At 38.4% G+C, this 22,354-nt stretch overlaps 1 protein-coding gene across 1 annotated transcript in view; it reads right to left on the bottom strand.

Annotated features, from left to right (window-relative positions):
- Positions 1-4,333: 4,333 nt before the first annotated feature.
- The window catches only part of KPNA3 (karyopherin subunit alpha 3), an 89,597-nt gene continuing 71,576 nt past the window's right edge, over positions 4,334-22,354 (bottom strand). The window contains exons 11-17 of the mRNA XM_040622686.1: positions 14,077-14,208; positions 12,998-13,126; positions 10,511-10,615; positions 10,342-10,413; positions 10,028-10,190; positions 8,817-8,911; positions 4,334-6,917 (exon numbers count right to left, since the gene is read on the bottom strand). Coding sequence (XP_040478620.1) covers positions 6,819-6,917; positions 8,817-8,911; positions 10,028-10,190; positions 10,342-10,413; positions 10,511-10,615; positions 12,998-13,126; positions 14,077-14,208 — 795 coding nt within the window. The 3' untranslated portion in view covers positions 4,334-6,818. The remainder of the gene's footprint in view (positions 6,918-8,816; positions 8,912-10,027; positions 10,191-10,341; positions 10,414-10,510; positions 10,616-12,997; positions 13,127-14,076; positions 14,209-22,354) is intronic.

The following is a 22,354-nucleotide window of genomic DNA, read 5'->3' as shown; positions in this document are numbered from 1 at the left end:
TCTTTCCCTGGCACCTGTCACAGAGTTTGGCATATACTAGTTGCTCAAGTAAGTGCATGCCGACTGAAGAAGTGAGTATACCCAGTCTTGCCACCTATGCTTTGGATTCTCTCCTGTACCTTAGAAAATTGATCATCACTCTTCTCATGTGTAGTCAACATCTTTCTCACTGGGATTTCCCCCACCAATTTCCCCACATCACCCTTTAGTGACCCTGCCCTCCCCTTCTGACCAAAATAAAACCCTGACTGGATTCAATGTCCCCATATTGTGTCCCTGCTCCTCAGACCTTCCTACTCTAGTTTCCACCCTCGTCTCAGTGATACAGCTCTCACTATGGTGACTGGTGACATGTTATCACTAACCCAAAGGACATTTCCTGTCCTCACTTTGACTTCTCAACAGCATCTCTGGGCCCTGGAATCTCTTTTCCCTCCATTTTCTGAGGAAACACACAGCATTTACTTTTCACTTCCCTATCTATACCTTGTGTTCCCTTTGTAAGCTCATCCTCCACTACATGGGCATTCATGTTGGAAGTCCACATGCTGTCCTACACCCTGTTCTCACTCCGACTGCTGGACCCAGGCAATTTCACGCTCACCCGCTGCATTAATAACCACCAAAACAGCGGAGAATTCAAATCTCTAGCCCAGCTCTCTCCTCTGAGCTCCAGACCAGTATTTCCAACTGCCCTACTTGACAGTCATTTAAATGTCTCAACACAACCCAAACTGAACTCATCACGCTCTATTCCCTGAGTCTTTTCCAGTGTTCCCTATCTTGTGCTACTTCCACTCATCGGTTCTGCAACCCACAACCTAAAAATCATCCTTGGTATTTCCCTCTCCTCAAACTCCAGATCTAAGGCATCACCAACTCCTATTTTAGCACCAAGTATCCCTTGATTCCATCCATTTCATGGACCAAGCTGTTCAGCATCTCTTGCCTCAGTGCTTCACACTCACTAATGTGACCACTAGATACCACTAACCCCAAGTACATTTCCTGTCCTTACCTTATCAGCCAAGGATTGTTATTACACATGATTCTTCTATCATCACTCTTGTAGAATGATAATGATAATGAGTAACAATGATTTCCCATTGCTCTTAGACTGACTTACCAGCTGTGGGCCCTGGCCCCTACCAATCTCTTTAGCCCCTCCCATGTCCCTAGTAATCCTGCTCCCTGTCATTATTTTTGCTCTAGTTATACTTTTTTCTTTTCTTCAACATTTTATTTATTTGCTTATTTATTTAACAGAGAGAGTGCACAAACAGGGGGAGCAGCAGGCAGAGGGAGGGAGAGGGAGAAGACTCCTCACTGAGTGGGGAGCCCGACACAGGGCTTGATCCCAGGACCCCAGGATCATGACCTGAGCCGAAGGCAGACACTTAACTGACTGAGCCACCTAGGCACCCCTGTACTTGCTTTCTTTCACTCCATTTAACTCACCATGGTGCTTCCTCTGACTGAAGACATGGAAAGGATAAACAGAATCTGATCTTATTATGAGGAAAATTGGGCTGAAATCAGTAATATGGCATTTATAAATTCTTATATTTAGGTTTGAAAGTGTAAATGCCTAACTACCAAGTCAAAGAGAGCTGAGGCTGTTACTTGATCACAAATCTAATTATGATGAAGCTGGTAGAATAATTGAAAAATTCTCCTCCACATTAATAGAATTAAGTGTCCAGATAATGGACTGTTCCTATTCCATTTTACCCAGCAACTAGTCACATCGTACTCTATTCTTGGGGTCTTTGGAATGCATGATGCGACAGGAACCAGTTCCAGGAACGACTTTATATGCAGTTGGCTGAAAGGCATGGCGTGTCCAGGGTGAGGAAGGTAACTGACAAATGCAGATCTGTGTCTTCTGCTAATGAGGAAGAGCAAAAGTTCGTTTACAGAGATGGTCATTTACAGCGGTGCCTTTTGTTCGGTATTAAGACAAGAGTTGGTAACAACTAAAGCTATTCTGCAATGTAGAACAGGCTCGCTTAGAGCATTTCATCATGGCTTCTCAAACTCCCCAACTCCTGCTCCTGCAGGAATGCTTCCGTAAAATAGCCTGCCTCAAAAATCTGATTTTATCTTTAAAATGTTACAGAAAATGTGTCCTTTACTCTGTAACACTTAGGCTTGTATTACCATAAAACTGCTCTACTTATCATCAGGTAAAGCCGCTGTCCCACGAGGATGTGTTTACATTGTGGATTTACTCGTTACTTGGCACAAGGCCCCATTTATCTTTAGGTACCAGTTTGACAAAAGAGACTGACTCAAGAAGGCAGATGGCAATTTTGTTAGGGTAGGGAAGAGGGGTAAGTCCCCTGCAGGGAAGACAGCCTTTATAGCATGACTCAACCATAGTTCCACTGCTTTTGGTCATTTTTAATAAACTTACAAGTTTCCTGATGGGGCCAATCTCTCACAATGCTTCAAAGAAGTGCTTTTCAGACAAGGCTGTGATTTTCTGGCCCCACCCCAGCTTGCCCAGAGAACTTAAATATCTCAACTAAACAGGTCTGAAAAACACTGCTACAGGGCAGTGTTGTGAAAACTGTGGGCAATTAACACATTTGCTTGTTTCACACACCTTCTTTTTGTAGCCACAGGATAAATTCAAGAAGGTTAGTACTTCCTCCATATTCCCATTTTTATCTTAAGTCCTTTGCAATAGATGGGGCTTAGTACTACCAGGAGTTCCTACAGATGGGTGATAGGGCTGGCTTTGATTTCTCCTAAAATGGAGAATGAAGAAAAGGTATATTTTTGTCTCCTCTTTTTATCTGATGCATCTGAGCAAAGTCTGGGACTACACAACAAAGAGACATGACTTAACCCAGTGGTTTGCACCCAGGCAAATCTGGCTCCCAGGGGCCGGACATTGGCAATGCCTGAAGACAATTTTGGTTGTCACGACGACTGGGGAACGCAGAGGTACTTAGTGGGGAGAGCCTGAAGATGCCGCTAAACGTCCTACAATGCACAGGATGGAACCCACAGCAAAGGATTAGCCAGCCTCAAATGGCAATAGCGCAGGGCTGGAGAAACCCTGATTTAGGTCAAAGTTAGTTGAGGGGTTTCATGGACAAATTAGGAGGCTAAAGGAGGGGAACATTCTCACATCTCTTTTCCCACTTTCTCTTAATATAGTACTGAGCCCTACCTATACGCATGGACAGATACACCCCTATCTCTACATAGTACTTTTTGAGAATCACTCTACCACTACTTTTTGGCTTTATGTACAACATAAAGAGTTCTTTTAAAACTTTAGACAAATGAGTGGTGGGTTATACAGAGCACTCCTTGGGTTATATGCCTTAAGACTTACAGCTTAATATACAGAAATTACACTCTCTTTCTCCAAATAGATTTAATTGAAATCCCCCCGGTTCAACTAGGGTTAAAAAAATTCAAACCATCACTGTAAGACAACGGACATTCTCATGAGTTTTCACTTGCAATAATTAAATAATCCTCTAAAAAGGACAACTCTTCTGAAGGAAATCATGGCAAGAGGACATAAAGGTACTATCACATTTATTTACTTGTATACACTGACTTCTTTCAAAAATAATTTGAAGTGGCATTATAATAAGTAAAAATATCTGTGTATTCAAAAGTTCAGTTGCTCTTTTGTCCTTTTAATTAATCCAAGATTTCATTCAGAGCCACAACCTCTATCTCCCAGGTTAAAACTTCCCAGTTTACTTCAATTACTATCTTCCACAGTTACTTGTTCTCAAGGACTAGACAAGCCATAAAGTCTGATTTTGTTGTTTCTTTCATGAGAGTCATAATCACACCATTTTCTCAAACGGCCTAAGTCATGGTATTTAAACCTGAGGTAGGCAGGGAGAAGGCCACATGACGAGGCCGACAGCGGGGCGCTGGAGGGACGCAGCTACAAGCTCAGGAAGCCAAGCACTGCCGGGTCCTCGGAAGCTGGGAAGAGACAAAGAGGGTACTCCCCAGAGCGTACACAGAGTGTCCAGCCCGCACCTTGATCTCCGACTTCTGGCCTCCAGAACTGGACAACAGTAAGCTCCTACTGTTTTAAGCCACCGGGTTTGCGGTACTGTTAACAGCAGCTCAGGAAATTAATAAAGATTTGGGTGTTTCTTATTTGTCACAAAATACCTGAAACCCAGCATTGTTGTTGTCCTGGTTTGTTATAGTGGAAGAGAGAAATTAAAATACAATGAAAGAGTAATTCATGATTTGCCTCCCTTGTGGCTGATGTTTGAAAAATAGTTCCAAATTTAAATCTAACCCCGCAGAAAACAAAACTAGGAAATTAAGAAACTTTTAGAAATAAGTTCTTCAATGTTTTATCATATTTGATAGCAGCTTTTTTTATTGGTTACAAAACCTAAGCCCATATACAAAATTAGGAACACATTTAGATGCCTCTTTTGAAAGAACGTTTTAGTCTTTTTTAACTGAGTTTAAAAAAAATAAAAACAATGCAATTTTTCAACACTGTTCTGAAAACTTAAAAGTGCAGCAATATACTTAGTTTCCTTTGTCTACGAAATGGTGCAATTCCAATTCCAAACTGATAAGGTCACAACAAATTGAATCAAGCAAATGCATACGTATGTCTGCACTACTTGATGCTAATGTTCACCTATGTTAGTTCGCACTGAAAACACAAGAGGAAATAGGAATCGGCACAGTAGAGGCCCAATTTAATCTCAACGTGTGCAAAATTTAAAAGGTAACTGTCAGTAAGTAGTATGGAGAGTCCAGAAGAAACTAAACTGGAAGGGGTACAATTCACAATATCGAGAAGATTTGGACTTTAAGGGTTTCACCGAAGTTTGTGACCTTAATTAGCTCTGACTTTGTTATTCCTACTTTTAGGGAACACCACACAGTTTCAAAAATTTCGACTACAGTGTCTGAACAGGATGCAGTTACCATATGAAGCTTTAACTCAAAATTTGGATAAAGAAAAAAAGGCACAATGAACTTCAACTCAATTTTATGTGCACAAGAGTTGAAAAATCTGAGCCACCTTAAAGAGAAATTGATTCTAAAATTTATAAAACCTATAAATAATCAGAGGCCAAACCACTATATTAAAACAGATTCTCTAGCAAGTAAAAATCTTGCAGTTTAAACATACGCTTGTATCCATTTTAGATACAAGACAAAACTCACTCTTTAAAGTGGCTCCACCTTGGCAGATACATATATTTGTAATGAATGCACACCTGCTATGTGTTGTTTCTCAGTGAAAACACCCCAGCTGATTCACGAAGCTCTGATGGCATCTGTCTCATCTTCATCACAGTAAATACACCCCCCATCAGATACTAAATTAGTTTCGATTTTCTATCCCTTCACATCAATGCATTGGGAAATTATACCCAGTAAACAATAGCAACAAAACCATTTCTGTGACAGCAAAAATTATTCAGTTTAAAAATTTTCAAATCCCTATTCTTTCATTAATAACTGGGTCAGACAATTTACCAAAAGCAAGGACTTTACATAGTAATACCAGATTTTGCAGAACTGCTTAAAGATCACTGCAAATCAGGTTTATGTCAAATAACTGCAGATTATTCCTCTACACAGATCCATGTCTGAATCTTTTAATATATGAATATGCTTTTAGAGTAGGATCTGAATTAACTTTCCCAATACTCAAAGAATGAAGTTTTATAACACTTCTAAATAGTTGCTGGTTTGTTGCCAACCACATTATCAAAAGCACTGGTTACTAAGTAAAAAATATTTTAAGACTAAATTACAGTAAACATGAAAGCTCCACAGTTTAAACCCAATATAAATCAACCATATCCAATTATCAATTTAAAACAAAAAATATTAACTCCTGAAAGCTGAAAGCAAGATTTTTTTTTTAAACATCACCAATCAGGACTTTAGACCTTTGTTTTTTTTTTGTTGTTTTTTATTTGTTTTTTTTTTCTTTATAGTGAGGAACTCTTGCTTTCAACTTAAACAGAAGTTCAAGTCCGTAACAGGTTGCAGCTCAGGTAAAAGACCATGCACAGCATTTGATTACTTCAAAACAGCAGGAACACACAGGCTGAAGTGAGTGGTCAAATAGGGCTTGCTGTTCTCAAAAATTAGGTATAATGGCGAAAGCATTACCATCCATAGCTAAAGTTCTTCCTCCAACCCTGGCTTCTGAGGCAGATAATAAACACATCAATTACTGGTAGATGAAGCACAGTTTTTTAAAACTTATCTGTTTAATCAATAACCAAGTTTCTTTTTTTAAGTTACTTTTTTTGTGTGTCAGTTCCACCAATGAAAATCATTTGGCTTGTACTTTAAAATCTATTCTTCCACATAAAGAATATGAAAATATGTTTGTGGAGGACAGTGATGGAGGCTCAGATCAGACTGCACCTCTTTAAAGTCTTCCAATGTGTATATGCATCATACCAAAGTGTCTTGATCCACAGCGCACCATTTTCCAAAGGAGTATCAAGTGGGCAGCTGACATGCCACCACTACGGAATATTCTAAACTGGAGACTGCAGTTGTCAGCGTGTGGCACCAGGGAACAGGGAAAAATAGGGTAGTTGAGATTGTTAAGGAGAATTCTAAAACAGTTTAGGAAATCATGCATATGCATTTACAGTCCATGTGATAGTAACTTTTGGCAACTGCAAAGTGACTGAGACATGGCTTGCTTTAGAAGCATCAAAACGAAGAGGCATGTGTGTTTTGGAGCCTTTTGTTGTTGTTCTTCTTGTCATGTGGTAGCCATCTGGTGGTGCTTCGTATTGAATTGGGAAAGATGCTGCACTCAATTGAACTTAAAAATTAAATTCTTTTGTTTGAAGGTTGGCTGTTGGGTCAAAATTGTAAGTACCTCCTTGTGTTGCTTCAGGAATGAGGCTAGGATCTTCATCAATCTATAAAGAGCAAAAAAAAAAAAGTCCTTATTATGTTAAGATACTACATATTATGGTATAAGCAGAACTTACTTCTTATGAGAGTTCTATACACATGTTGTATAATCATTCTCTAGGTTTCAATCAATTAAATATTTAAATAAATCAATGATATTATTAAGAAATTTAACAATTTACTTTTTTATTTTTTAAGATATATTTATTTTAGAGAGAGTGAGTGCGGGCATGTGAGCGGGGGCGGGCGGGGAGAGGGAAAGAAAATCTCCAGCAGACTCCCTGCTGACTGCGGAGCCCAAAGTGGGGCTCAATCTCACAACCCTGAGATCATGACCTCAGCCAATATCAGGAGTCCAAGAGTTAGAGGGGACTGAGCCACCCAGGTGCCCCAAGTGATTTAACAATTTAATTAAGCTGAACACACATTTAAACATCGCTCCAATTATTTCATCCCCTCCCCCATCTCTGCCCCAGTCTTAAGTTTCTGTATCCATAGACTTATTTTACCTATCTGAACACACATCATTTCTTTTTTTTTTTTTTTTTTTAAAGATTTTATTTATTTATTTGACAGAGATAGAGACAGCCAGCGAGAGAGGGAACACAAGCAGGGGGAGCGTGAGAGGAAGAAGCAGGCTCATAACTGAAGAGCCTGATGTGGGGCTTGATCCCACAACGCCGGGATCACGCCCTGAGCCGAAGGCAGGCGCTTAACCGCTGTGCCACCCAGGCGCCCCACACATCATTTCTAAAATTACAGGTGACCCTTGAACAACATGGGGGCTAGGGCACCAACCCCCTCCCCAATGTAGAGTCAAAAATCCAAGGATAACTTCTGACTCCCAAAAACTTAATAGCTTACGAATAGCCTACTGTTGACAGGAAGCCTTACCGATAACATAAACAGTTGATTAACACATATTTTGTATGTTATATGTATTATGTACTGTATTTTTAGGATGAAGTAAGCTAGAGAAAAGAAAATGTTACTAAGAAAATCATATGAAAGAGAAAATACATTTTTTGGAAAGATTTTATTTATCTGAGAGAGAGCATAAGCAGGGGGAGGGGCAGAGGGACAAGCAGACTCCCACTGAGGGGGGAGCCCCACAGGGGACTCGATCCCAGGACCCTGAGATCATGACTTGAGCCAGTCAGATACCTAACTGACTGAGCCACCCAGGTGCCCCAGAAAATACATTTATAGTATTGTACTGCATTTATTTAAAAAAAAAAAAAAATTCTACTTACAGGTGGACCTGTGCAGTTCAAACACTTGTTGTTCAAGAGTGAATTGTACTATTTCTTCCCATTTAACAGATTACAAATGCAACAAGAACTTTCTTTCTTTTTTTTAAAGTTATCTGTATGCCCAATGTGGGGCTCAAACTTCCAACCTGAGATCAAGAGTCTCATGCTTTACCGACTGAGCCAGCCAAGTGCCCCTCAAAGACCTGTTTTTGTATTTTTACCTTCTAATCATGTTTCAGACACACTACTAAAAAAACTGATTGATGGGGGCACCTGGGTGGCTCAGTCAGTTTAGCGTCTGCCTTCGGCTCAGGTCATGATCCCAGGGTCCTGGGATTGAGCTCTGCGTCAGGCTCCCTGCACAGGGGAGAGTCTGTGTCTCCCTCTCTCTCTGCCCCTACCCCACTCTTACACTCTCTCTGTCAAATAAATAAATAAAATCTTAAAAAAAAAAAAAGATTAAAAAATCGATTGATGGAAAACAATTATTAATTTTTTAAAATTTAGATTAAAAATAACTAAAAAGTGCCACCTCAAGAGATCTGATAGAAATATAGTATAAACTTGTCGTATTAATGACAAAAGGAAAATTCTTAGTAAACTTAGTTTTTAATGTACATGCAGGCATACCATACTTTAATGTATACTTACATCATCACCAGAGAAATACTGATCTATGATTTCAAATGCTAATTTATATATGTCTTCATTTTCATGTTGCTGTAAAACTTCAATTTTCTCCAAACCTGATAAAAACAAAAAAAATCAAATAATTAAGCAGACATAAATAAAAAACTATGTTCATTCTCACCATGAAAATCCAAAAGAACTCAGAACACCTTCCCACCACTCCCCAAAGATGACAGTTTTCTAGAAAACAGATAAAACTGAGCTGCTCTGGTTGGAGGACCAGCATCCCACTAATTTCTTCCTTTCTAGAAATGCTTGAGGTACCCTTGTATCTGAGGCAGACAGTTAAAAAAACACCTAAACACTCCATTTGACAGATGAGGAAGCTATGGTCCAGAGATGTAAAGCGATTTACTTCAGACTGCATGGCAAGTTAGTGACGGAACTCAAACCGATGCCTCCCCAGACTGTGTTAGTAGAAGCGCACTATCTCATATAGTAATTTCTAACTTTCCCTTCGTTTTCCAAATGTTATTACTTTTGTATAACAACAAATTTTCAGAAACTTCTGATTAACTGATACAAATAGAAGACAAAGCTTTAGATTTTGAAGTAATTTCTTCCAAGAAAGCAATCAAATAGGGTGCTTATATCCTATAGCCACAAAGAAATTGGGAAACAATTTTTCAGAACTGTAGAATGCCTTCATTTCTATTCCCAATATATTTATTCCATACATCAGATGCACAAGTCTATAAATTTAAATCCTTAAGAGTATTCTTTCTTGAAATGTCTTTTCCAACAATATGGAGCAGTATTTCACAAAGTAAGGTCCACAGAATCACATGATATTAGGTGTTAACATGAAAAAAGAGTTTCATTGTCACGGATTCTAAGAAATTCTGGATTAAACAAAGCTTATAAGTTTCTCTACTATAGTGGTTCTCGAGCTTTTAATCACGCACTGTGACTTCAAGAGGAGTGTTTATGGTACCTAAAAAGCAACAAAAACCTCTAGGAAGGCACGGAATGACCTTCACAACCAGTTTTTCCAGAGTATGGACTCATGCTTGTTGGAAAACCCTCTGTGGATATAGCAAACGAAGGACAGCAACATACTTTGATGAGGGAGCAGCAATGTTTCCTGACAGTTTTCTTCCTCGTTAGTTGTCTTTAAAGGAAGTACTATTCCAGCATTCCAGTGCTCAACTGTCTTCTTCAGCCCCCCTTACCTCCACATTCTTCTATGATTTCAGCTATTGTGCTTGCTTCATCACCAGCCATTATCAGAATGTTTTTCAGACCATCGAGGACCACCTGAACAACTTGAGAATCTTTCACAGACAGTAAATTACAGAATGGTGGTATTACATTCTGCTGTACAAGGTACTCAACCTAGGCAACAAAAGAAACATTTTTATTTATATAATTATCTTTTCCCCCAAAAGAACATAGCACAGGGCTTATAAACAATCAGCAGCTTCTAAACATAAAAGAGTAGTATACTTTTCAGTTTTAACAATCCCAAGAGTTTCTCCAAACTCACTTGATCTTTTCTGCCACTTATCGTTAAGTTGCTAATTGCCCAAGCAGCTTCTTTTTGCGTTCCAAAGTCCCCCTGAAGGTTAAGAAAGAAATGATTATATGAATTCTTCATTCAAAAAATCTTGGTTATAATATATTAATGTACACGATAAACTCCTAATACCACTGACCTTAGCAAGCTGATGAATAATCATAGGAATTAATCCAGCGTCTATTACAGCTTGAACTTGTTGCTGGTTGCCTGCTGTTATGTTGGAAAGGAACCACACTGCTTCCTATAAATGAACAAAATACAGGGTACCTTTGTTTGAAAAATTATTTTTAATGCATTTATATTTTTATTTTAATGTAGTTTACATATGCTATAACAAAATCACTTGAGCTGCATTAGGGGGAATGCATCTAAAAAGCAATTAGGTGACACAGAATCTCTCATTTTGAACAAATTACAAGGAAACTTCTAACCATAATATTTGGTTGGGCCCCATTAAGCTAGCATTTATCCATCCAATATAATGTATGCCTACGCAAGCTAGGCCACTATTTTAGACAATGGTAATACGGCAGTGAACAAAACAGACCAAAAAAACCTTTACTCATGCAGCTTACATTTTTGGTGCTTTAAGATCCCTTTAAAAGATAAGGACAGAAGTAAATAAAAGACTCGATTTCCTAACAGTCTGTTAAAACTACTTCTAGGAAAGGAGAATTGCTTTATTATAAAAATATTTACTTGCAAGACATATTTAGAAATTAAGTATCTACTTAGTCTGGGATGGGTCTATATAACAAATTTTATTATAACCTTAAAGGATTTGTAAGTCACAAACCAGCAGGTTCTATTTTAATTTTAGTGTCAAATGTTGTCTCTTCTACAATTAAAAAAGTTAACTGAAAATTTATTTTGCTATCCAATTTTAGTAAGATGTTAACAACTGGTAAATCAGTGCTTAGGGTATATAGGGGTTCACTATACTATTCTTGCAAATTTCCCGTAGGTTTGAAAAATTTCAAACTAAAATGCTGAGGGAATATGGGGTGCCTGGGTGGCTTAGTCAGTTAAGTGTCAAACTCTTGATTTGGGCTCAGGTCATGATTTCAGGGTCATGCAATCAAGCCCCATGTTGGGCTCTGCACTCAGTGGGCAGTCTGCTCGGATACTCTCTCTCCCTCGCCACCCACCCTCCCCCACCGGCCAACCGCACTCACTTGAGTGTGTTCTCTAAAATCAATCAATCAATCAATCAATCTTTAAAGAAAGTGCTGAAGGAATAAAACTGAGTTTTATTCCACCTTGAGGGTCCCCTGATGATCCCAAGTGCAAATAACACACGTGCTCAAGGTGAAAGACTTCTGAGGAGACTAACTGGCTGCTGAGGCTGAGCAGGAATCTATCTGAACCCTTTTTCTTTCCCCCATGATACCTTCACTTAGGCATATCGATCACAGGCCAGAACTTCTCTGCACCCACTTCTGTCCGGCTTCCTCACTTCTCAGCTCTGTTTCCAATTATGGAATACACTTAGCTGTAAAAATCACCTAGATTATTGAAATTTCTACAGTAAAAATAACTGGCCCAGAGTCTAAAAGACTGGCTTCTTTCCCCTCAATGGAATAAATGTATTCATAAAATGCACTTTCTGACAACATACTTTTCTTAAGAATCCAACTGTCAAATTATATACAAATATAGCTATGACTATACAAATATAGCTATGACACAGAAGAAATGATCAATTCTGTTGGTTCTGGGGATAGTGGCATTTCAGGAAGATAAAACTACATTAAACTAAATGCAAATCAAAACCACAAGACATCACTTCACAGCTACTAGTAATAATAATTTAAAAAAAGGAACTGGAACCCTTATACAGTGCTTGTGGAAATGTAAAATGGTACAGCCACTACGGAAAACAATTTGGCAGTTCCTCAAAAAGCTAAACATAGAATTACCATATGACTGGGCAGTTCTACTCCTAGATATATACCCAAAAGAACTGAAAGCAGGGACCCAAATAGACACTTGCATGCCAGTGTTCACTGCAACATTATTCACAACAGCCAAAAGGTAGAAAAACTCCAAGTGTCCATCAACAGATGAATGGATAAACAGAATGTGGTATATATGTACAATGGAATATTTATTCAGCTATAAAAGGAAATGAAGTTCTGATACATGCTCTAACATGGATGAACCTTAAAAAAATTACGCAGTGTGAAATAAGGCAGACACAAAAGGAATTCAGTACTTAAGTATATATTTAACAATAAGTTTGTATCTCAACATTGAAATTTTTTTTAAAAAGGACTTTTTTGATCTTTAATTTAGGCACTGCCGCTTTTGGTCCAATCTAATTTCACAGGGAGATTAAATTATGATCTCTCTGTTTATAAAAGTTACCAGCCATCCAATGAGAGATTTTTTACATATTCTCACTTAGTGGCTACTAATTTACTGATTCTGGCTACTGCCCAATATATTTAAATAAAAACACTGGTTATTTTATTAGGGCAGCACTTATAACAAAATAACTGCGGAGGTGACTTGAAATAATTCTCATCTTAACTACAGTGGTTTTGAAGACAATCATGATCAAACAAATAGCAACAGAAAACAAGGGGACAGTTAGATATGAAATATACAGAGAGTGCTTTACCTTATTTATTTTCTCTTTTGGGTGTGATAAGAGATTCGGGAAGTGTGAAAGGACATCACAGTTGAGAACAACCTGGGTCTGCTCATCGGTGCCAGTCACTATGTTGCCAACTGCTCTGAGTGCTGCTGTCTGGGGTGGGGATAAAACACTTTCTATAAATTCATTTGTTTATAAAGTGGATTCTACATTTTTCATAATCCTGAGAAAATGTAAAAATGCAAGGGCTAAATGACTGACACTTACTGTATTCTTAGACAAAGTACTACGTAGAACTGAGAGGCAATTTTGAATTTTAAACAAGTCTTGTAAAAAATGGAACTATATAGAAAAATTGTGTGAAAAACTGCTCAAAGATTCAAAAAATAAAAAGAAATGAAAATTTAAAAAGTAAAGGTTCATTTTAACAGCAGCTATTTTTTTATCTCTTACTAAATTAGTACCACAGAAATATTTTAATAAAGGCCTGGAATGGGCGCATATTTCCATCTAGACAGTCACTTTGGCAGAAGTGGAATGAATACCTATCAGCCACCCACCCCTAATTAGAGTGTGGAGAAAGGAGAGACGAGGAAATGCAGTTAGGATGCTGTTGCAATTATTTGGAGGGGAAAAAAAAGAGTCTTGAACTAAATCAGTGGCTCTAGATACATAAGGGGCAGACAGATGTGAAAGCTCTATAATGAGAATTAATAGGACTCTGCAATGGAGGGGAAATGAAAGGAGGAGTCAAGGTTTCAAGCTTGGACTATGTGGTCTACTGAAAGGGGATATATAAAGAGGAGCAGGTTTGTGGGAGAAGATGATACATTTTAATTTTGTCTGGTAAAATGCCAATGGAATGCTTGAAGGAGTTCTTAGAGGAGATGTCCAAGACCTCGAGGACAATTGTCTATTTTCAGTCTGAAACTCTGCAAAGAATCTGGGTGAGATAAAGATTTAGAAACCAACAAAATCAGATTCAGTAAAACAGAGGAGAAATATGGAAGTTATGTACATAGAGACAGAAGTGAAGCCTAGTTTTTCAAGTTAACAGGTTATATAGCAAACACAATTCTATATAAGAAAAATAAGATACTTACTTGAACTTTCACTTCCTGGTGGCTCAGAAGGGGCACAAGAAATGGTACAACCCCTGAATCAATAACCATCTGTATCTGCTCATTACCTCCATCTGTCAGGTATGACAGAGCCCAAACTGTATCTACAAGAATCTACAGAAAGTAAAAAAGAATTACCAGGTTAGGTATTTGTTTGAACGCTTAAAATACTTAACATACTTCGGGGTGGTGACATAAAAAGTAATTAAACTTTATATTTTAGACTGGTGGCAAACATACCTGCTTACCGAATAAATCTACTAAGCAGCAGAGAACTCTCTCAATGCCTACCTCAGATCATTCTTCACAAAAAGGAGACAGAAGTCTGAGACAACTTTTACCCTAACTTCTGCATTTATGTATCAGATAGATGAATTTAAAAATAGGCAGAGGTCGCCTGGGTGGCTCAGTCCATTAAGCATATGACTCTTGATTTCAGCTGAGGTCATGATCTCAGGGTAGTGAGATCAAGCCCAGCATCAGGCTCCACACTCAGTAGGGAGTCGAGCCTGTTTCAGATTCTCTCCCTCTCCTTCTGCCTCTTCCCTTGCTGTGTGTGTGCACATGCTCTCTCTCTCTCTCTCTCTAATAAATCTTTAAAAAAAAAAAAAAGGCAGAAAAGTTTTCTCTCTGCCCCACAAACTGAGTACCTAATAATCACAAGGAAACACTTTATATACAGAACAAGACCATATACCAGCTGCTTCAATGCTAGAAGACACCAAAAGGATACTAGTGGTTTTCAAACATGTTTAGCAATGTAATTAAATTTTCAGGCTATTAAAGTAAACAGATAAAAGAAATAAGTTGGCATTTTAGCTTTGGGGGAAAAAGTTAATTATTTGCAAAGCCCTTGAAAAAGGTCTCCAAGTGAAGAGCAGAGAATATAAACCATGCCCCATACCCATCTGATTTTGCAAATAATAAAAAAATAAAAGAAAGACTTAGGTTTGTTGACTCACTCAAAGTCAAAGAGTTTATATGTAAGCACGGGTCTTATTCATGTGAAATCAGAGATGCTTCTTACTAAGGTATCCAAATTAAACACATTCTGTTGCTTTAAATTAATGCCACCTGAATTAAAACCCATCTACAGGGGCGCCTGGGTGGCACAGTCATTAAGCGTCTGCCTTCAGCTCAGGGCGTGATCCCTGCGTTGTGGGATCGAGCCCCACATCAGGCTCCTCTGCTATGAGCCTGCTTCTTCCTCTCCCACTCCCCCTGCTTGTGTTCCCTCTCTCGCTGGCTGTCTCTATCTCTGTTAAATAAATAAATAAAATCCTAAAAAATAAAATAAAATCCATCTACATATCCTTCAAAAAGTAAAGAGATGAATAAAAAGAGCAAATAAAACCACATTTAGGGGCACCTGGGTGGCTCAGTTGGTTAAGCATCTGCCCTCAGCTAAGGTCATGATCTCAGAGTTCTGGAATCAAGCCCCGCAGTTAGGCTCCCTGCTTAGCGGGGAGTCTGCTTCTCCTTCTGCCTCTTCCCCCTGCTCGTGTGCCCTCTAATAAATAATAAGATCTTAAAAACAAACAAACAAACAAATACATATAGCCCACACCTTCAGCATTAGTAGGAATCAGAGAATACTACAAATTTCAAATTATATGTAAGAAAAGAAAAAATTAAATTCTAGTTTTCGTCTGGGCCTCCTGCCTCAAGCCTATGTAAGACTTCAGAGAAGAGGAGAGGGGAAGAGAGTAAAGTGTTTAAAAGTAACATATCCTAGCAAAACTACCTCACGTTAGTGGGACAGAGACCATGTGGTTCCAAAAGCCTATGATATTTACTATCCATCCTTTTCAGAAAAATCCGCTGATACCTTCTGCACTAGAGGATGAGCGTCACTCCACTCATGATGGATGTGGAAATACTTCATTGTAGATCACAGACAAAAATAAACGTGGGATAGGAGTGGAAGAGTAATTTATAAATGGTGTATGTTCTGAAAAAACAGAAATATTGCACTTCAAAAAGGGGAGGACAGAAGGGAGCTACGCCTATGAGCTGAGCCCACCTACCACCCCACCCCAGCATTAAGGCCTCCCTACTGAAGGGTGTCTGCAGATGTTGTATGTGTGGGCAGAGCCTGTCTACTACCCAGTCTGGCAGTAACAGGTAACAAGATTTACAGAGAAACCAGAGTCGCATAACATAACACCCAAAATGTGCAGGCTAACAAATGAAAATAACTTGTCATACCAAGAATCAGGAACATCTCAACTCAAAAGGTAAACGACAGTCAACAGATGTCAATTCCAAGATGACACAGATACTGAAATTATCTGACAAAGATTTTCAAGGAACTATCATAAAAGTACTTCAGTGAGCAATTATGAATATATTTAAAACAAATAAATATAGGAAATCTCAGTAAAGAAACAGAAGACATAAAGAAGAGCCAAACAGAAAATTTTAAACTGAAAAAGTCAATAATCCAAATTTAAAACTCACCGGAAGGAGTCACTGGTAAAATGGAGAAAGGGAAAAAAAAATCAATCAATTCAAAGATAGATCAATACAAATCACCCAATTTGAATAACAGGAGAAACAAACTTCATGACAGTTATAGAACAGTAACAAAGGGTCTAACACTGTGCCACCAAGAGTCCCAAGAGAAGTGGAGCTGAAAAATATTTAAAGAAATAATGGCAGAAAATTCCCTAAATTTGACAAAAGATAAGCAGACTCAAAAATGGAAGGACGAAGCAAGAGAAAACAGAAAACAGAATAAGCTCCTCGATTATTGTATAGATATTAGACAGGAGTCAAAAAATACTATTTAAAACTATCAAAACAGATAGTAGAAGAAAAGGGCATTATAAAAGGTGTAAATATAAAGGTAACATTAGAACAAAAACCTAAATACCAAAATGAGAAAAAAAAGCACACTAAATAGAAAATAAAACACACACAAAATACTATACAAAATAACGTGGCAGAGTTGAAACTAAACATATGAAACAATATGAACAGGATTAACTCACCTATAAACAAGAAAAAGATTCTTAAATTGACTCCCAAAACAGAACCCAATTCTATGCTGTGTACAAGAGACACATCTAAAATTAAGTAATTCAAAAAGGCTAAAAATAAAAGAACAGTAAATAGTACATGGAAGTAAATCTAGTAAAATCTAGATGAAATGAGTAATTTCCTAGGACAACAATTGACAAAAACTGACCTCAGAAGAGATAGATAGTTTAAACAAGATAATTTCCATAGCAAAGATAAAGAAAATTATCAAGGAACTAACCCTACGAAGTACCAAGATCCAAAAGTTTCAAGGGCAACACTACCACTCTTCAAAGATCAGACAGACCCAATGTTATATAAATTGTTTTCGAGCATAAAGAAATAAAGGAAGCATAATGTTAACACCTAAACTTCTAAAAAGCAATAAAAACATAATATTGATGCCTCATAAGGACAGCATAACAGTAAAACTGCAGACCAGTATCAATTATGTGAACACTGGTGCAAAAATTCTAAATAAAACATTAATGAACAGGATCCCATACCACACTAAGAAAACAACGTATGATGATCAAGTGGAATTACTTAAGAAATGCAAAGATGGGGGGCGCCTGGGTGGCTCAGTTGGTTGAGCATCTGACTCTTGGTTTCAGCTCAGGTCATGATCTTGCAGTCATGAGATAGAGCCCTGCATGGCTCAAGGGGGAGTCTGCTTGGGATTTTCTCTCCCCCCCCACCCCCGTTCCTCTCCCCTGCTCACCTTCTCTTTCTCTCAAATAAATCTTAAAAAAAAAAAAAAAGAAATGCAAAAATGGTTCAATTTTAGAAATATCATTAATATGTCACATTAACAGATTTAAGGAGAAAAATCATGGTTATTTCCACAGACGCTGAAAAATTCAACACCCATTCTTTTTTATTTAAGGGGGGGTGAGGAGGAGAGGGAGAGAGAGAATCTTAAGCAAGGCTCCACACCCAGGGCAGAGCCTGAAGCAAAACTCAATCTTATGGCCCTGAGATCATGACCTGAGACAAAATCAAGAGTTGGACGCTTAACCAACTGAGCCACCACGGTGCCCCTGAAGATTTCATATTAAAAAAGTTCTAAAAACTTTGAAATTCATCGCACATGATTATCAGGCCACTCCAGCTTCTTCTGTTTTCATCAAAGTTTGCTTTTCTCATCTCCATTATCAGGCTGAACAGCAGCTCTACGTCTCGGACGCTTGTAATTTTACCTTTTGTTGCCTTTTCCCATGTAAGCTGCTTCTGTTATTTTACACCTGCCCCCTCTACTATTCTTTTTTCTTGGTTTTCTCTTTGATTTCCATCCTAAACTATCTGGCTTTTACAGCCACTAATAGTCAATGAGTATACTCTTCGTACAGCTAACCATCTGATTAACGATGTGCCAACAAAGTCTTTACTAATCCTGGGCTACTTCAATTATTTTTCACTATTCATGTCTGTTTTTCTGTGCTAGAAAGCTTTAAAAGTTTTTACTTCAGCTAATAGTTCAGATACTTGAAGACTGCTAGAAAGCTGATCTCTAGACACACAACAGAAGGCATATATGCACACACGCAAAAGACTGACAACTCCACATGGTTCATGTTTTGAGATAATAATCTTGAAAACTGGTATATGAACCAAAGGAAAATCACCAACAACTCAAAGTCTGCCAATAAGGATACACTCAGCTCAAAGACCTGATTTACGTCACCTTTACTGATTTATGCCACCTCCAATAAATGTGCTAACAAATCATGTCCTGTGAGGCACTGTTATAGAAAACTGCTATTAATGTGTACAGCATTTCCTAGAAGATTAGATATCAACAGATCATCTAAGGAATGTCAACTTCACACATGCTTCAGAGACAACTAGAGTTAATTTGGGTTAACTGTGTACTCATATTTAATCTTTATATGCAGTAATGGGTAACTTAGAAGACCAGGGGTACTCACATCCTACACATTCCAAAGAAAAGGACTGGCCCTTGATTAGCTCCTTTGAGATAACTTCTGAGCTCTTGGATTATCCTGCCTGATTACGTTGTATACCTGAGATCTTGGGCAAATAGCTTATGTAACAATGTGATTTCATGCTGAATATCTCTTTTAGTTTGCTTGAAGTTGTGGGCCACACTGTATCAGTCTGACCTCCAGAATAGCTAAGGGCAGTCATGTGGGCTGTCCATGCCTATATGACTGACCCCCAATAAATACCCTGCACACCAAAGTTCAGGAGGTTCCTGGTTAGCAATATTTCATGTGTTTGTATGTGTTACACATGGTTGCTGGGTAAATAAAGCACTGTCCTTACAATTCTACTGGGAGAGGAGAACTGGAAGCTTGTACCTGGTTTCTCCTAAACTCTGCCCTCTATGCCTTTTGCCTTTGTTGATTTTAACCTTGTGAAATAATAAGAAATATATATTTATATATGTAAATAATATAAATACATATAGGTGTCTGTCCCTGGCACTCTGTCCTGGCACAGAGCTCCTAAAACTCCTGTAATTTCTTAAGCGAGAAGAGCAATAGGAACATCTCTTGTTCTAGTATCTGCCTTTGACCCTGCCCCTGACATAGGACTCCTAAACTCAATTCCTAAGTGTAAGAGAACTAGGAGCATCTTCTGTTCTACTGAGGCGACTCTGGGTCGGCTCCTAGATGGATGCTGGTTGCCAGAAAGACCAAGCCCTGATTAGAAGTTTGGAGTTGTAAACCCTATAGAGAGAGGGGAGGGGGGTTGGAAATGGGAGTTAATAATTGATCGTGCCTACAGGAGGAAACCTGCATAAAAATCCCCATAGTACAAAGTTCATTGACCTTCCTGGATAGAGCTCCTGCCCTTAGGGCCCTCCTGGATCTTGCTCTTTGTATCTCTTCATCTGTATCCTTTATCATCTCCTTTAGTAAACTGGCAAATTTAAGTGTTACCCTGAGTTCTGTGAGCCACTTTAACAAATGAACCTAAATGAACTCAAGGACAGGTTTGCTGGAACTTCCGATCTATAGCCAGTTAGTCAGAAGAGCAGGTGACAACCTGGGCTTGGAACTGGCGTCTGAAGTGTGGGAGTGCTGGGGTGGGGGTGGGGGACCTGAGAGAAATGAACGCTTAACCTGTGGGATCGGATACTCCCCCCAGGTAGACCGTGTCACAATCAAATTAATTGTAGGATACCCAGCTGGTACCACAGAGACTTCCCTTTTGTTGTGGGGAAAACCCCACATCTGGCAACTAGAAGTGTCAGAAGTGAAGTAGTCTGTGTGAGTAGTAAAGGAGACATACCGAAGATAAACACACAGCTGGGAAGGACTGGGATTTTCCCTACATAGGAAGGAAAAAACTAAGTTTTTCCTAAATGAATCTGTATCCTTTCGTGTAATTAACTATAAGCATGAGTGTCACAGCTTTTCTGTGACTTTCTAGCAGTTCACTGAAACTGAGAGTGGTCTCAGGATCCCTGACACGCTTATTATCAAGTGTCACTAACAATCAAGTCTCCACACATAACCAATCTGCTTCAACTGATTAATTTCATTTGCACCAGCAATATAATAAACTAGATTTGTATCAAATGTCAGCTAACACTCAGAATTGTCTAGGCATGTCAAGCCATGGATCAATAACTTTGAAAAGGGCAGGAAAACCAAATGCTACAGAATCACTGCAACTGCAAATTACCTTTAAGAAGCACAATAACTACAAAGCAATACACACAGACTAACCTGAACCAGTCCAGATTTTTTCTCTAGTCCTAAGGGTCAGTAGTTTTTCCTCTGATGTCACATAGGCATACTGCAATCCATAAACCAACTCATCATTTCTACACCCCAACCCAGCTTCTCCAGCATTCTCAATAGTCACTTTCTCATAAAGTAAGTCACTCGTGCTGTTTCATTCCTCTGCCTGCTGCTATTGTTGTTTTCTGTTGTGTCCTATACCTTAAAACCCAAATTAGAAAGATGGATAGGACTTCCTCTTTCCTACCACCCATATCAAACCCAGCAAATTTATCACTGAAACACTTCTAGAATCTTCTCTTGTCTTCCTGATATCTAAGCTCTAGTACTGGTGCTAAATTTCTCTCATCCATACTACAAATCAATTTGTCTTCCCAACCCCACTTTCCCCTAAAATCTACACTCCACTTAATGGTATGAACCATCAATCCAGAATACAAATTAGACCATTATTCTCTGGTTTGCTATCAACTACATAAAAAGGATATATGGCTCTTAAAGTGGTATATAAGATGCTGTATGATTCAGAAACTGCTAAATTTCTGCCGTATTTTTCCCTACTCTTTGTTTTTATAACTTATTCTTCCATCTCTCTAGTTCTAACAACTGCTTTGCTGGCTCTCCCTCCCTTGATGTCACTGCTCAAATGCAGAGCATTATTAGAATTCAACTTTTAGCCCTTTTTCCATATTTTCATAAAGCCCTTAAATACTGATAAATCTCAAGTCTATATTGCATCTTCTTTCTCAGAATACTGCTATGAAGGAACAAGTAAATCAGAATCAATGTGTCTGACCTACAATAGACTCATCATCTTTCTCTACCAGTCTCATCCTTTTGCTTTACTCCTTCTGATGGTTATGGCATTATTATCCAGGTGGACTGCTAAATTAGAAACCAAAGCAATTTTTACTTTTCCTTCAATTTGATCCTTTCCTCTCGAAGTTCTACTTATTTTCTCTCTTAACACCCAAACTTTTCCTCTCTTAACCATTACTATTTCTAATTCAGACCTTCACCAACTTCTTTAAACCAATTATGATAGCAAAATGAGACTACTTACATCCATACCTCCCCCATTCTAAACCCTGCATACCTCTTCTAAGTTATCTGACCATAACAGATATGAGCACATCACTCCTCTATTTAAAAATCTTCAATTACTCTGCACTGATCACAAGATAAAACCAAAACTGCTTAACACAGGATTCAAAACCCTGCAACTCAACTTCCCAGCAAATGTGTTGGGTTATTAGCTACCTGTATTCTCCAAAACCTCCAAGAATGCTCCTGAGTCTTTAATATCTTTCCTCATATACCTGAAATGACTTTTCAAGTTGACAAAATACTAATTGTCCCAGTTGTATGACATTAGACAGATTACTTAACTATCTGCCTCTTTTACCACGTCTGTAAGAGAGAGATAATGATGTACCAATTTCATTTTCATAAGGAATAAATGAGTTAATATATGAAAAGTGCTTAAAACAATGCCTGGCACATTTACAACCCTTAATAAATGTTAG

This window comes from Ursus maritimus, unplaced genomic scaffold (assembly GCF_017311325.1).
Source record: "Ursus maritimus isolate PB19 unplaced genomic scaffold, ASM1731132v1 scaffold_10, whole genome shotgun sequence".
In the NCBI taxonomy this organism is placed as follows: domain Eukaryota; kingdom Metazoa; phylum Chordata; class Mammalia; order Carnivora; family Ursidae; genus Ursus; species Ursus maritimus.
Note: the sequence above shows the minus strand (reverse complement) of the source record. Positions and strands in the feature narration are given on the sequence as shown.